Below are 16,619 nucleotides of genomic sequence, written 5' to 3'. Positions count from 1 at the left end.
AGACTGGCTAAGGAGAATTACTTAAATTGGTCTGCACAGTCTCAAGGGAAAAAAACAACAGTTAAGCACGAAACAACTTCCCATGTGGATATTATAAGTTTTAAATGTTTGCAGAATTTTTAACAATACTTTCAGACCAATTAATGAATTAAGAAGACCATGAGAATAACAATTACAAACTATTGAAGTTTTGAGAATATAGTTACTTCTATTTTGTTTTTGTTTTTGCTTTGGGGACAAGTCTCACTATGTAGCCCTGTTGGCCTGAAACTTGCTATGTAGATCAAGATGGCCTCAAACTTGCAGAGATTCACCTGCCTCTGTCTCCCAGGTGCTGGGATTAAAGGTGTGTGACTTGCCTATTAAAATCTGATTCTAATGAAACTCTGTCATATGTATCCAAAAAAAGAAAAAAACCTAAACCTAGAAAAAGACTAAATCTCTTTGTAACCAATTAAATAAAAGCTCATATTTAAATTTGTATTGATTAGAAGTTAGTTTTAATAAATGGAGATGATAGCCAAAAGAGTGGCAAATTAATTAATTAAGTAATTAAAATAAGTTTGGCCAAGCAGGCTAAGACCTGCCATTCTAACAAGGTTCTGAGTTGTGGGTTTGCTCTCCTGTGGGCCCTAGAGTATGAGGACAGACTATTAGAATGCTCAGACCCAAAGCAACAGTCTGAAAATAAATACATCTATTTAAGAGCTGTCTGGTTTAAAATATTAGCCTTCTCTGAAGACTAGTCAAGATGTCTGTGGGCTCACTATTGCCTTCGTCACGGTTTTAAAATGCACGTGTGCTGTTCTAAACAGTCACGAATAGTCTCACCCTCTGGACAAACTGACAACCGCAAAAGGCACTCTCAGTATGGCTTCTATATGAGTAGAAATCAGCATCTTTAGTCTTTAAACATCCCTCTCTGCTTTTGATTTCACTAAGCCACCTTTTAACATTATAAAAACTGGGAAAGATAATGTTCAGAAAACAGTCTCGGGGAGTAATATGAAGCCCGTACCCCTCAATGCTGTGGCTTTGCCTTGGGGCTGGATCAGTAGACATGTCAGCACTTAGCTGACTTACAGGTCTCACTTACTGCTCTGAGGAAATTATAAAACATGTCCTGTAAACACCAGTGATCTTGGGCACAACAGACCTGATCTACTCGAAATCAACTGCACTTCCTCTCCACAACCTCTCCTTTCCACCACCTCCCACAAGGATGATAAACAAAAAAAATATTGCTTTATTTATGGAAAACCAGAGAGGACACACTACTTATTTATGTATCAGCCTAAGGCTGCCAAGCTCATTCTGTTCCAAGGAGCCTACAGGCAGGAATCTCAGAGCATATCCATATTCCCCTTCTAAGCAGAAGCCACCACCTTACTTCTCTGGTCCCCTTCAGACACCAGAGAGCCTTACTCAGCCATGGTGACATCAAACAGACTGTCAGTCCTGGGCCTGCAATCTTACTGGAAGCCATATATATCTACTGATGCTTCAGAACTCCCTGAGGGAGGCTCAGTAATAAGAGACTTGTCTGAGTCCCCTGGAAAACAGGCCTCCTGCCTTAGCATCTGGCCTCAACTCCTTTTGCCAGTTTGCACTGCTTAATTTCCAAGACTTCACTTGGTGTTGTAGGCATAGGTCAGGTCATGAGGAGGCCACCATTCACACCAGCTCCCAAACCTCTGCAACTTGGCACTTACTGCATAAATTTAAATTTTTGAAGCTCCTCAAGGCCAAGACTTCATGTCCTTAGCACTTAAATAAATGAAGCCAACCTTAGATTCTGTAAAGAGTCTGTACCCCTGCCACCCTCCATACTGTGCTACCTCCTCCTTGCACAGAAATTCCTTTGTGGTTTGGGGGACCCTTCACAGGGTGCACACGCTGGAGCTCCCATGGCTGTGTTGCTACAAAGGTCAAAGAATGTACAAGGAGATGCAGTTATTATGGAAGGTAGCCTTCTCCAGAACAATCCAGAAGCAGCAAGTGCCTCTTACAAGTGCCACTGTAGAGTTTGGAGGAAAATCACCAGCAATCAGAGGCTGCACCCTAACCATAGCAAGCTTCAGATGGGAGGGCAGGCAGGGTGCCGGGGGTGGAGGGAAATGCAAGAAGGAGGGAGAAGCAGAGAAGGGCAGTGGATCAGAGAAAGAGAAATGTATCCTCTCACACATGAGGAGGCAGAGACAGAAGCAGCACACACTCAACACCAGACCCACTGCTGCTGGAAGGTAGGAAATCAGCAGTGAGGCAGAGCAAGCAGAGATTTTGACTGTAAAGCTCTCCTGAAGCCCAGCAAGAAGGCTCCCTGGCTGAGCAGAGCTAGGCGCAGGCAGGCCAGTGTGGAGACAGACTGAAAGGGATACACATCTTCATGCAGCTCAGAGGAACTAGTGCATTCACAGTCTGGTTTCAGGTCATAAGCACACAGCTAGTGAATGATAGGTTTAGATTCAATGTCAGGGAAAGGCTCGGGGATGAGTAGGACAAGGGTTCTTCCTTCTTGTTCCCAATAGCAGTAAGCTACAATGGTGGTATGAAGGCATAGAGCACAGGGGAAGTGCCGGCTGTCAGTCCTCAGTGATTCCCTTGAAACAGGACAGCAGAAAAAAAGAGCTCTGACATGGTTATCCTGAGAGGCCATGAAGATGCCTGCACCAGAGAACTTATTAGGCAAAAATGCCCATGAACTAAGCTAATTACTTCAGCTTTTAATTTGTGTTTACAGCCCCACATCCCTACCTTTGTCTTGCTGGAGAGAATAACTTATTACTTGCTATGTAACAAGTTCATTTTCTGAAAGTTTATCTGGGGAAATACTGTTTACCTCAGCCACTACCCTCCCTTTCCTCCTCCCCTCTTTCTATCTCTCTGCTCTCTCTGTTTCCTTCACCCCTTCCTTGGTCTATAAATCATGGCCATTATTCACTCGGTTTCTCCCCAGACATTCAAGAGCCTTGTCACTGGAACCTTGTACCTTGCTACATCCTACCTTGCCCAGATGAGAAGACAAATGCCAGTGTGCCTGGAATATGCTATGCTTGGGTACTTCATCTGGATGTTTCTCTGTGCTCTTTCTATGAAGCACTGCAAGTGCTTCCTGTTCTCAGGACTGCTTTCCCCTCCTGGTCAGCAGGGCCTCCTTTATCTTCTAGTGCCTCAAGCCCCTTGCTAATGGGTTCCCACAAGTGGCACATGGAGCTGATCTATCTTGTCTCCTAAATGAGACTATATTTCCACCAGGGCAGAGAGGGGCTAGCCAAGCCTGTACACAAACTTGCCCATCAAATGATAAGCACTTCCTGACCTCCTCTTTGCAATGCCCTAGTGCTGGAAACCATGAGGAAGCCAGAAGACTTACATCTGCCTTACTTCACAATACTATGTTATTGGCTCTTGCCCCCAGCCTTGTACATTTGTCATTTCTCCCTTCTCAGTGAGTAAACTAAGCCACTCAAAAGTAACGGGCCACAGGTGTCATAGCTGTAAGGCCATGTGAAGTGAATGGGGCATTCATTAGACTGAAGCTGAGACTCTGACCTCACTGTGACTTATTTAACAGTTTTGTCCCTTCTTCCACTGATGATGTTTGCCTAAACCCAAAGATATTATGTTATGGCAGCTATATCAGTGGTCTAGAATGCAAAAGACTAAATCTGTTTCCAACCTCCTCTGTAAAGGTATTACTAATTTAAGGTACTGCACTCTTAAAAGAACAAAAGGGAAGCCGGGCGTTGGTGGCACACACCTTTAATCCCAGCAGTTAGGAGGCAGAGGCAGGAGGATCTCTGTGAGTTCGAGACCAGCCTGGTCTACAAGAGCTAGTTCCAGGACAGCCTCCAAAGCCACAGAGAAACCCTGTCTTGAAAAACTAAATAAATAAATAAATAAATAAATAAATAAATAAATAAATAAATAAAACAAAAGAACAAAAGGGCCCTGCCTTCTTTTATTAATAATGGTAGGGATCAAACCCAGGGTCCCATGTATAGCAGGCAAGTCTGTATCACAGAGCTTCAAACCAAACCCCAGGAAGTTCTTGATGCTCCAATATGACTTTTTAAACCATGAGTTCATGAAAGTATTTCTTTAAATTTGTTTCTATTTTGGTGGTGGAAAAATGGAAACAGATTTTAATGTTGAGTTTACTAGCAATATATATATAAGGGGATCCCAAACTTAATGTTCTGCCTTTTCATAAAACCTATGTTGATTCTCCACAATAGAAATGATGATCTTTTTGGAGTTACTGGAGAGTGGCAGCCAAGAAGATATATGAACTAGGGTTAGTGGACAATGCATGTCATAAGACACTCTTTGTGTTTCTTCAGAGTCAGTGCTGTTGACTTCATTTATAAAAAGACATAAAGGGCAAATCAGGGTTGTACCAAAAATAAAAGCAAGCATTTCTCTCCATAGCAGGAAGACAGTACTTTGGGAAATTCTAATCTTAGTTGCAAATGTCAAGATTACAAACTGGATCTTAGCTAAAAGTGAACCTCTGCCAGAGTGCTCCTGAAGGTACATTTGGGACAATGCTGAGAGGGGATTCAGGAAGGAAAGAAAGTCATACCTAATGTAGAATTCTAGCATCTACTCTCAAGAGGCAGAGCTGAGACCCACAAACTGAAAATGAAAACAATCATAGCAACAGTCACCACCATCAGGAGGGTAGAACAGAATCAGAAATGAACACAGATAGAGACGCATATTCCATAAATCAACCTCAACATCATAAATCAAAGTCAAGGTCAAGAGACACAGACACAGAGATAGACAGACAGACAGACAGAGATAGAGAGACAGATACAGAGAGATAGAGAGACAGAGACAGAGGGAGAGCGCCAGTGTTTAGGGCTCACTAGGACACATGGAAAGATGTGGACTACAGAACCCTGAGAACTAAACTGTCATATGAAATGTATGTACAAAACTTCTTATTGGCATCAATTTAAATCATTTAATATGCTACCAAGTATTTGCTGTGTACTGAACATACCCAGAAAACAAATGTATCCTTTGACCTTAACTCTAATAAGGTATTATATAGCACATATATCATATATTATATATATCGTATGTAATTACATATATCACATGTGCATGGCTCACTATTGCAAGGATTAAATCAGGTAACAGAGAAGGACTACACTAAAGTTAGTACTATGTAAACTTCAGAGTCCCCAACATTGTTACCTTAGGACATGGATTGCTGTTCTGGGATCTAGAATGCACAGTGGTAAGTTAACTCATCTATAAAGTGAGAGTCTGTACTAACTTGTCTGTAAAAGCTTTCATTACCAAGTCAACTACACTTACAGAGTGATGAGATTAAAGAAGGTTGGGTAGTGTTAGTTTGGCTAAGAGAATGCAGAATGTGAATTTTTACTTCTATAAAAAATGAAAAGGTTCCTAATTTATACCTCTGGGGAGAAAAGCTGTCATCACTGGGGGAGAGAAAACAACTTCCAAGTCTGTAGATCTGGAAAATGACTAGGACATTTGTGAGAGGTCTCCAAAGAAAAGCAGACACAAGGTCACCAGTTCTCAGGGTGAAGAGAAGATAGAAGCCAGCATCATGAACTGAGACAGCTAGAGAGGCCCACAGCTTAGAAGCAGAGAGCCTGCCTCTTAGAGCTGTGAGTTCAGGTTCCAGAGCCCAGAGGCACCTAGGCAGGAGCACTGTCCTTTCAAGCAACAGGTAATGCTTTTCTGACAAGGTTGTGATACCCAGGGGCCTTCTGTGTGTCCCCAGGAGCTTGGTTAAAACAGGAAAACAGCTTAGAGATTATTCAGCATTCCTAAGGTTGTATGTTAAACAGAATATCACTTTGTGTTCAAAGTGTTATTAAGTTTTTAAAAATATGACAACCATTTCTCCTAAGAAGCAATTTCTCTGTATTAGGGCAGGTATAATAAATACAAGTTTTTGCCCCTTAACTCCAAGAGAATTAAACCTCAAAACTCTACTTATTTCTAAACACGATATTTGAGTGGAAGATGTTTTAAAATTAAGGTGCATGCAATTCAAATATTAATGCATATATATGTACAACACTATCTAGAATAGCATATAACCTCTGCCCTGAACTTTATAGGCCTTTTTAGAGGGTCCAGTAAGCCAAATTTCTTTCCACAGTAATACTAAGACATTATTTGTCCATTTAGTTTCTTTTCTCTATTGTGCAAGCAATGGGACTCAAAATATTACATGTCTAGAATAAGGTTTTAGTGACAAAGCAGAAAAAGAAAACCTGTCTATTTTCAAAATAAATCAGGCACTAAAGGAGTCTGTAAAAACTAAAAACAAAGCCATCCACAATATAATTTTGTTTTATAAAGCATAGATAGTGCTCAAAATGTGGCTTACATCAATATCTAATTGATCTGTTATTATTTTAAGTAAATGAGTATCCTAATGATTCAGTTTTTATATCTAATATGATGGATATTGGTTGTTATCATCCATGTAAAATAGCGCATACAAATTCAAAGTCTTTGAAGTCTTTAATAGTTTTCAGGAGTATAGAAGGGTCTTAAGACCTCAAGAGCTGAAAATATCTGCTAGAAATTTTAGACCTGGAAGGATGAAGTCTTGGAAAGTGCCTGTCCTGGTGAGTGACTTAATTAATAAGTCTGTTCTATAGATTGCAGATGATAGCTCTTCCAAAAGATGAGTACAAATCTATTACCTGACTGTGTGGAATCTTAACATGTTCACTGGGAGAACTGGTAACGGGATTTGGCATTTTGACCTAAATACTTGTAAACAAAACTAAAAGCTTCATATCTGCTCCAAACCCTCACATTTGTCCTTAAAAAGCATCTGGAATCTTAAGTCCTTACCAATTCTCACATTCTTCCCAATGAGAGGGCAGAGTGAACAAGAACCAGAACTAAGTAAGTTGTTGTTGGTTTGTTCTTTTCTTTTTTCTTTTTTTTTATGAATTAAGCCTTAAACCAGTAGCTAGGCAACCAATGAAGTAGCCCTGACAACAGGGAAGAAAAAAGGTAATGGTTGTATTCAGCCAGAGCCTACACACAGCACCACGGAGCTGCCCAGTGCTATTGGTTCAAATGCAAAATGCAGCATTAAAAAAAATCTCACTGCTCTCTCCTATAGCTGTTCATCTCAAAGAGAATACAGGAACACATGTGTTTATGTAACTGCCTGCAGCTCACAATAGTGACATGTTCATGAAAATGGATATTTGAAACTCTGATATACACCTTGGTTTAGATTCTTAGTAATACTGCCCCTTCCATCTCTGGAGACACAGGAAGAAATTTGATGATGGACAGAAGACATACTGGGGAAGAGTGGTCTTAGCTGGGTCTTTGCTTCCTCCCCTGGGGACCAGGAAGAGCAAAACCCATATCCTCGAACAGATTGAGAGAAACACAGTATGTAATAAGTAGTATTTTTGGAGCATAAAGGACTATTTAAGCATTGGTTGTCATGTGAAAAGTATTGTACAGTGTCTTTTGAACTGACTGCAGCTCTTTGCAAACAAAGATTATCACAGATCTGCCCCTTTTGTGAAATCTCTGCTGTGCTCTACATTCCTCCATAGTATAATTTCTTGGGAGCAGACTGACAGAGGAAACACTGCAACTGAACATGCCAGTCAACTGCAAAGACAATAATCCCAATTAACTGGTTCTGTGTACACTTGACTTGAAAACAGTAAGCACCCATTGGTCTATATAAGGAGTTCAGTTGTTCTATGGTGTGCCAAATAGCTTGTTCTCAGCCCCCTTTGCTTATTGTTGTAACGCTGTATTGGTCTTCTGATTACACTTACCCTGTCATGCAGCAATAAATATCTGAATCAGCTGTAGAAATAACAAGAAGCTGTGGCAATTGACCATGAGAAGCAGTCTCCTTCATGTGTTCCTTTCCCAATTAGAGGGGAAACTTATTATCACTGTGGTACCAATGTTCTGAGTTTGCAAAGTCAGGTGAGGAGCAAAGACTCACACTTTTAGAAATGTGGCTTTTAAGTAACTAGCAACATATTCACAACGTGTCTCAATGATGGGCTTATCATCCTCCTATTTTATTTAACTGGAAAAAATACCATTTAGGCATAAGTAATGATTATTGCTATCAAACACCAGGCAGAGTATTTTTTAAAAGAAAGTATGCATAAAAATACATTAAACCAGAAGATAACAAAGCTCCATACTAACAACAAATCATGTTTAAATATTATCTTGTTGGCTACACTCAGATTTTAGCAGGTAACTAGTACATGAAAGTTCCCCAAGGGTCAGTGAGATGGCTTGAAGGATAAAAACACTTGGCAGCAAGCCTGAGATCTGAACTCAATCTCCAGAACCCACATCAAGGCAGGTCAGAACTAACCCCACAGAATATCCTCTGACCTCCACATGTAACACACATGCCCACACCATCATGCACACACATCCAATAGAAATAATAAATACAATTTAAAACTTTTGTTTTCAAAGTTCTTTTGAAAACAAAAAAGGAAAATGTACAGGTAAATTTGTGAGCAGCTGCCTGTTAGGGTTTTCCTAGGCTTCACTCCATTCTTAAACACTGTAGTAAGGTACAGTAGTTTCACCCTTTATCAATGGAGTGTATCAAAGACAGAGAAAACTAAATGAGCACAGAGTTGACACATGGATTTAAAGTGAAAAAGAAGCCGATGCCAATAGAGCATTTTCCATGTGAGATGATTGTGACACTCTTCCTCAAACAACCCTTCAAAGGGAAAAGATTCTCAATATCTTCCTTTCATAGCTCTGGTCATTGAAACTCAGAAAGGTAAAGCAACATATTTAGGTAAGACTATCAGAAAACGTCACTGAGAGAACTGAGACCCAGGGTGAATCAACACCAAGACCCAGGCTTGCTCTCATCTATTTGTGGCCTCAAATTCTGTTCTGTTCCTCACTTAGCCATTTCTGTGTCTACATCTGCATCACCCAACCCTCTGTTATGGATCCTGAGGCAAAAACCAGAGCAGCACGAAGAAGGCACTGTGGAGACAGAAAGCAGCTTCTACACCAAAAGCAGGAAGCACATGCTCCTCTATGCCACAGCGTTTCCTTATTCCATCAAAGGTTTGAGACAGTCCCTGCAAAAGTTCTTTTGTATGCCCAAGGCTTAAACTATCACAGAAAGCTGCTAAGTAAATCCAATATTATTCTCTCTGTGGAAACAGTAATCCTGGTGAGGAACACCAAAACTTAATGCTTTTTTTTTTTTTTCAGTAAGTCCCTGTTTTTCACTGGGTCTGTTTCTCCTCTGTAACCAGCAGTCACCACACCAGATGGATGTAATGCTCCCTCCCATCTCCTCATGCTAGGAGTTTTTGGTGGTGGTGGTTGAATGGTTTGGTTTGCTTTGCTCTGATCTTGGAAACCCCAGGACTGTGAACAGGCTGAAAGAGCCCTCTAGCACTAAGCTCCACCCACCCACACTGTAGTTCCACTTGCAGCCATGTACTTCAGAGGCACCTAAGTATGATCCTCTGTCCCTGTACTCATTTTGACATCTCCAGAGGGCCAGAATCTTTCTCAAGCAATCCCCAGAGGGAGTAGTGGCTCAGGCCACATGTGTTTGCCTGTGCAGCCTGCCTGTTTCTGAGGGCTGTGATCCAACATGATAACATGATGCCTACACACAAAATTTTTCTATCCAATCACTGAGTACACACACACACACACACACACACACACACACACACACACACACACACACACACGTGCGTTTGTGCTCACCAAACATATCACAAACCATTCATGGAGAAGGCCACCCTGTCTCACCTCTCTCTTAGCCAGATGCCCTGAGCTTAGCTTCAGGACATTTATAAGCAGTGTGATTGAAATTCTGCGGTGGATTATCTTGACAAAAATACTTAGAATTGTTAGAACAATAAAATGTGGTAAGGAATTTTCCATAATATGATCATATGATCTAATCACACTGGTGCTCCAGCACAGATGGGGCCGGCTGGTGTTCTTGGTGGGAAAAGCTAACTTAGGGCCAGCCTTCTGCTGGCAGGACACTCACAGTGTGTGTGCAGAGGCTTATGGAGATGATGGCTCAAGGAGCTCCTGAGGTGCCGTTACAGTCTATTGTCCCCACAATCTATGTATTTAGCAGACCCTGAACTCCCTGCAACAGCCACCCAGAGCAACGCCACTGGTGCCGTTCTGGCCGATCAAGTCAATGATGTTTCATACTAAAGTGGCAAAATAAAGATTTGCTCAATAAACTGAAACAGTTCATGGGTAAATATGTATTCATATGGACACACATGTGAGCCTGTGTGTGCGATAAAAACAGCTTTTCTGTGCCTGGGCCATAAATGTTAACCTACATTGGTAATACTTACAGAGTCTTTTTAATTACACCTAGTGTGATGAAACATAATAGGCAATGGTTGACACTGGGATGTGATGCCCCATCCCCTTTAGCACTGGAAGGTTCTATCTATCCTATTTGGTCTTGCTTCAGGTAAAGATAGTCACCTCAGCCAAGATCAAGCCCTCTTTTCAGGGTAGCATTTATCCAAGAACTGACTGGCACAAGTATACAAAACTAATTCCTTTCTCTAAATTTGGAACAATTCTCAATAACTATGAGGCCCTGAGCTTTGAAGTGTAACCATTTCCTCACCAAGTCCTGCTTTGTCCCTGTCCCTTCTACAGATCACAGTTTTGAAGAGTACACGCACACACACACACACACACACACACACACACACACACACACACACACACACATACACACACACACACACACACACATCTGCCACTGATATCCAGCTAATGGCCTGTTTCCCAGGGAACCCAGGTGTGTGCTATGTTCTATAAAGAATGTTCAAGAAAAAGAGAGAGGTGTGCTTAATAAATGATAAGGTTTGTGACAGCAATGCTGTGAAACTTATCTAAAACTGTGACATAGGATCCAATGAGCAAATTACCAAGTCTAATTTACAGGTCTTTATATTTAAAGAAAACTGGGCCAGTAATTCAAAGCTGGGCAATTTTGAAGCCAGATAGCAAACTAGATTTGTTCCAATCCGCTTCCTAGTCTTACTGCACATCATATACTTAGCCTTTTTGACTTAGGAAAAAAAGTGAAAAGACATGGTTGTGTCCCTATGGAAGGAAAGTCACAACTTTAGGATGGAGATCTGAATCATAAGAGAGCTGAAGCTGCCTCGCTCCAGGGCTCTGGAGCGGTGCTCTTCATGCATGCCTCTAACTGCAACTAACCTAACTAGCCTGGCAAGTACAGAAATCCCCAAATAAGGCCCATATGATGACACCAATCACCTCTAACCAGTGCTCTCCTTCAGGAGGTCTGGGATTCTCTAAGAAGAGCCAATGAACATGCATAGTATTCCTAAAGAGCATGGACGTTTCCAGTGTCTCAAATTCAACCAGGAAACCACAGCTTCCTGGTTCTGTAGAAACCCTTTGCAGCTTACCTTTAGGGACTCAGTTCTCTTCAGCATGTTTTATTTTAGGTTATAATTATCAGTGCATTCAAAGTCAACCTCATTTCTCATTTTTTCTCTCATGCCTTCCATGGAAAAAATAAAGTTTTTTGGTTTTGTTTTTGTTTTTTTTAGCTTCAGATTTCTTCCTCACAAATAAATTTTAAAAAAGTCAATAGGAAATAAAAATTAATCTTTGGAATTTGAAGTATATAGTGTCCACATTTGGACCTTTAGCTCCAACTGACTATAGTACATAACTACATTTGGTATTAATTTGTTTATTTATTATTCCATAAGTATGTGTATGTGCCCAAGTTTATACATGATGTGGCACATCCTGTAGGATGTTACTGGCAGTCATAGTACAGGGGAAGCTGAGGGAAAAATCACATTAGGCTTTAGGAAGACAGCTCTCTCTAGAACTAAGCTTCCTAGCCCATATGAGGCTTGGTGTATCTCATCCTATTACCAGCTCCATCCTACCCTGCACCCCAGATGTCTCTAGTATGGCCCAAGAGTACAGTAAAGTCAAGAGGTTGGGAATGAGCTATACTTGTGCACATCTTGCAATGGGTCTCATTGTTTCTTTAACAGAAAAGTCCTAACTTTATGTAACTGTGAATATGACCTTGTTTTGAAATAGAGTATTTATAGATGCCATCAAGTTAGAGTAAGGTCATAATGGATTAGATTGGTTAGGTAGCAGACACACAGACAGAAGACAAGTAGAAAAGACAGGAGGAAATTGGGATAAAGCAGATGTAGGCCAGGGTTCTTGCACAATTAGAAGCCAGGAGGAGGAGGGGATGGCATTTCTTGAGATCTGCAGAGATCATAGCTTGTAACATCTTGCCTGGGGACTGGCCTTCAGAGTCACAGCTCAAGTCCCTGTTTCTCAGTGCAAGCCAGAGTGTAGTCATTTATGAAAGGATTACACCTGTGCATGCAGATGGTCTTGTCACACACAGAAACACAAATAGCACCACACACTTCCAACTTCTTCAAGAGCTAATAGAAAAATCCTGTGGGGGAACTAGAGAAACCACAAGTTTTTATCTTATTGTGCAAACCCTGCCACTGTGTCCTCACTACAGTTAGCAAGAGCTGAAACAAAGGGGAGACTCCTGGCCTGAGCCCAACAGCCTGCAGTTTTAGTTCACTGAATAAACACATGTAAGTGTTTTGTAACATTTACTTAACAACTATTACTATTGTCTATCACAGTACTCATCTGTCTCTCTATAGTAGTCCCAGACTTAAAAATAAATAAATAAATAAATATTTTCTCACAGTTTAGTGCTGGGCAAATATTTGTGTATAAAAGGAATGAATAAGTTGTCCTGCCAGCACCCTCCTCCCAGGCACCCAAGTCCACTCTTCCTCAGGAGGCCAAATGGTTTTTCCGTATGCCAGTCAGATCTCATTCACACGCTGGACAGATCCAGTGTGAGATGAAATGAAGAGGCTTCCTAGAGTCTGCCAAGTCGAAGGTGCTTTGCCCAGGCTATGACTGCTACAGCATGTCCTCCGCTATTCCCTCTCTTATGATATATGGCCACATTGGTCTGTACATGCATAGCTCTACCTGTCTGGAATGCCTTCCATCCTATTCTTCCTGTGGCCACAGCATTGCTTCATTCAGGTCTCTATTCTGAGTCATATCCCCAGACAGTCCTTACTGCCACTTCTAAAATAACCACCCTAAGCTGGCTTCTTCCCTTGATTCCCAGCCGTGGACTGACCCAGCCTTGTATGCTCACTCATCTCTTCATGGCCTCTGCCCTTACTAGTGTGTACTCCACTTAGTTCAGGCATTTGCTCCCTGGATAAAAGATTTGCTGAATCAAAATAATGAAAATCAAATGTAGTTTGAAATGTGCTTGTTTTTTTTTTTTGTTTTTTTTTGATAGGAAGCGTAGCATTAAATTTGATGGTAAGCAACAAATCACTTACCATTACTGTGAGGTTATGCATGTATCCTTTCAAATATTCTTTTACTCTATTCTCACTCTACATAGTTTACAATCTTAATAAGAAATCTCCAAAATATTGCAGAATGAGACAGAGAGACACCAACAGGCAAGTAGGTTGAGTACCTGGGAGGCAACCTAAGTACCAACCCCCAGTAACATGAAATATGACACAGGGTAGACTTGAATAAATTACAGGGTGGCCCTCAACCTGGAAGCCCATATCACTGGTAACAGGTTAGGACCTGGAAGCCTAAAGAAAGAGAGATGTGTGTGAGTGGATGGGCCTGCCATGCAGTGGAGAGGGACGCAGGGTTACCTTCTCATTCCTGCAGTTGCTCAGACCCATGTTGTTCATGGAGGACAGTTTCCCATCAACCCCATGTGGCTGCTGTTGCTGCTCCCGCTGGATCTGTTCTCGCATCTTCCGAGCCTCCTGAATGGCTTTCATCACTGTGTCCTGGTCTCCAAACAGGGCCGGAGAGTTGAGACTGGACAGGATATCTGCATACACAGGGTGCGTTATTAGAGGCATGTGGGGACAGTCTCTCAAGTGCTGGCTATGATCCACTCCCCAGAGGAACACTGTATTCTCTGAACAAGGAAGGGACACATTTGATATTAAGAAAACTACAACACTATTTAGCATAGAAAGCCAAGTCAAGCAAGCTATACTGGTTCTGGGTGCAGTTAGACCGTGGAGGACACCCCAGCACCCCAGGCTGGTAGGTTGCCTACTATCTCTCACAGGTTCTAATCTTGTATGTACAGGGGGAAGTATTTGCTGCTTCTGCCTATAGTATCAATGCTCCTACATTGCATTTCTAGCTCTACTGGGAGGAAGTAACCACTTTGCATCTGTCTATACTTTGTGTACAATCTTTCCTGACTTGTGCGGGAGGTACAAGTTGGGGGGATAGGCAGAGAGGCAGCTGGGATTTCTGTCCAGATACTCTGATGTATTTGGTGTGTTATGTGTGGGAGCAGTTTGAGGCTTAACAGGATGAGATCTGTGAGGGCACTACTGTGACATCTGTATGTGTGTGTTTATGTGTCCACTGCAGGAACAAGGGGGTTTTCCATTCTCCAGAGCTGGCTGGTTAATGAAGCATTCTTCTTATCATGCTGCCTCGGTTATTTACCAAGAGAATGACAACCCTGCCCCATCTTCAGCTTGGACACCCACTGCTCCCAGCACTCTTCCCCCACCCCCAATCCTGACATACAGTGATATAGTGAAGCAGTATGTGTGGCAATGGCTTTCATATGAGCACAAATCCTCAAATCAAGTAAGAATAAACATTTTCTTCCATTATATTCCATGTAACCCAGAGGGGAAAAAAGAAAGAGAAACTAATTTTCCTCTATGCCTTGCATTTTACTCAGCTTAAATGAATACTTTGGACCAGCTTTTCCATTTTTAGACAAAGGAGGGCAATTATTTGATTACTGATAGATTTCAGCTGCTGTTGTATATTTGAACATGATCTACTTGTGTTGGGTCCTTTGTATTTCATCACACATGTGTGTGAGGTATATCTCACACAGACAAATAGAGAAGCCAGACTACAATCAAGCTCATGCCACACACCTCGTATATACAACACATGTGCATATCCATGTGAGTTGTGAAGTTCCAGAGACTGTCTATGAAAATGTTTTTAAAAGTCAGTTACTTCATATGATATTAAATTGTTTTCTTTTATTTTGAAGATTTTTCTAAGAAAAGGCCACTTGGTGCAGTATTGTATGCACAGCCCGTTGTCTGTAGCAGATGCTTTTACTCTAGCCCACCTGGCTCTAACCTAAGCAGCCTGGTCTGCTGCTGACAGGAGCAGGGCCTATGACATGGCAGCTCTTTCCCTTGTCCCTTTGGATGAGCAGCCCAGGGAACAAGTGCTCTCCAAACAAGATGTGGAAGTGGACTGCATAAGGGCCACTTCAAGAGGCGGGCTATTTTCCTTATGTTGGCTCTCTGTGCTCTCATCTCCCTACTTCCAAAATGCCAGGGAAAGAAACAGTTCACAGTAATGCTCCAGGTGTGCATCACTTCTCTCTTCTCACTGAGCACCCCTGACAGGGGGTGAAAAGCTGTGGCTCTGATGAGATGAACGTGACTGGAAATCAGAACAGTCTATTGTCCACATCCTATCCTAATTTCCCCAGTGTCGGTGAGGACACTTCATCTCACACTCCGACCCAGTTGAGCACACCTCTAACTGAGCTTCCTGAGAGCAGCAGGTTCTAGGTAAGCATCCTGGGTATCAGTCATGGCTCTGCTCATTCACAGCACAGGTCTGGCACTCAATCATTCTACCAGTAAGAACGGAACTGTCTACCTTGTAAAGTCAAGGGAAATTAAATAAAACAGCAAGACTAGATATGAAATTGTAATGGTTCTATCCACACATTACCATATCCAATTACATTAAGCAGTAGGCTCCATGATTCAATAATGCAAGGAAGGCAACATGGTAAAGACATGGTGGGTCTAATCCCTAACCCCTTTGAATCTCACTGTCATTATTTGGGAAGCAAGAGACAAGAACAGTCCAGTCCTTTAATGCTTTTGGTTTGTTCCTGCTGACAAATGCTTTCTTGCCAATTGCTTTATTCTCCCCAAGACCATGAATGTGTTGGGATCCACTTATCATAGTCTTTCAAAATAGAGAGCTTTGATGTCCTGGATATTGCAAGACTCTTGTCATGTGGGCTATTCTTTTCTGGCCTCACAGTAGCCCATGAACTATACAATACTATTCCCTATTCAGGGTTTAGGAAATACTAAAGTCCAGAGTTACAACACTCAACAGTGAAGGTTTTGCGTTCAGGCATGTCCCACTGCAAAATCTATGCATTTGCCCTACACTTCTCAAACAGGGGTGTGAAGATCCCTAGAGAGTCTTAAAAATGCACATCAGAAAGCAAGAAGGAAAAGGTATATTGTGACATGGCTTCCTGAATGAAGCCAGTTCTTGATGCTCTTACAGAATTACTTTAGGACAAAATCTCGACAAAATTCAGACACCCTTAAAGTGTCTGATGGTCAGGATCCATTATCATCTTTAAAAAATGGATCCTAGCAGGATTTGAGACATTTTTCAAAAGTTATAGTCACCTAAGATAATAAGGTGAATTCTGTTTCAGTGGAGTG

General features: G+C 41.7%; 1 protein-coding gene across 2 annotated transcripts in view; it reads right to left on the bottom strand.

Annotated features, from left to right (window-relative positions):
• Sox6 (SRY-box transcription factor 6) overlaps window positions 1–16,619 on the bottom strand; it is a 318,006-nt gene that overhangs the window by 52,107 nt on the left and 249,280 nt on the right. For both annotated transcript variants that reach the window (XM_035442269.1, XM_035442268.1), the window contains one exon: window positions 13,785–13,969. In XM_035442269.1, the coding sequence (XP_035298160.1) occupies window positions 13,785–13,969 (185 nt within the window). The remainder of the gene's footprint in view (window positions 1–13,784; window positions 13,970–16,619) is intronic.

Source organism: Cricetulus griseus, chromosome 3 (assembly GCF_003668045.3).
Source record: "Cricetulus griseus strain 17A/GY chromosome 3, alternate assembly CriGri-PICRH-1.0, whole genome shotgun sequence".
Lineage (NCBI taxonomy): Eukaryota > Metazoa > Chordata > Mammalia > Rodentia > Cricetidae > Cricetulus > Cricetulus griseus.
The sequence above is the reverse complement of the archived record's forward strand: the minus strand, read 5'-3'. Positions and strand labels throughout refer to the sequence as shown.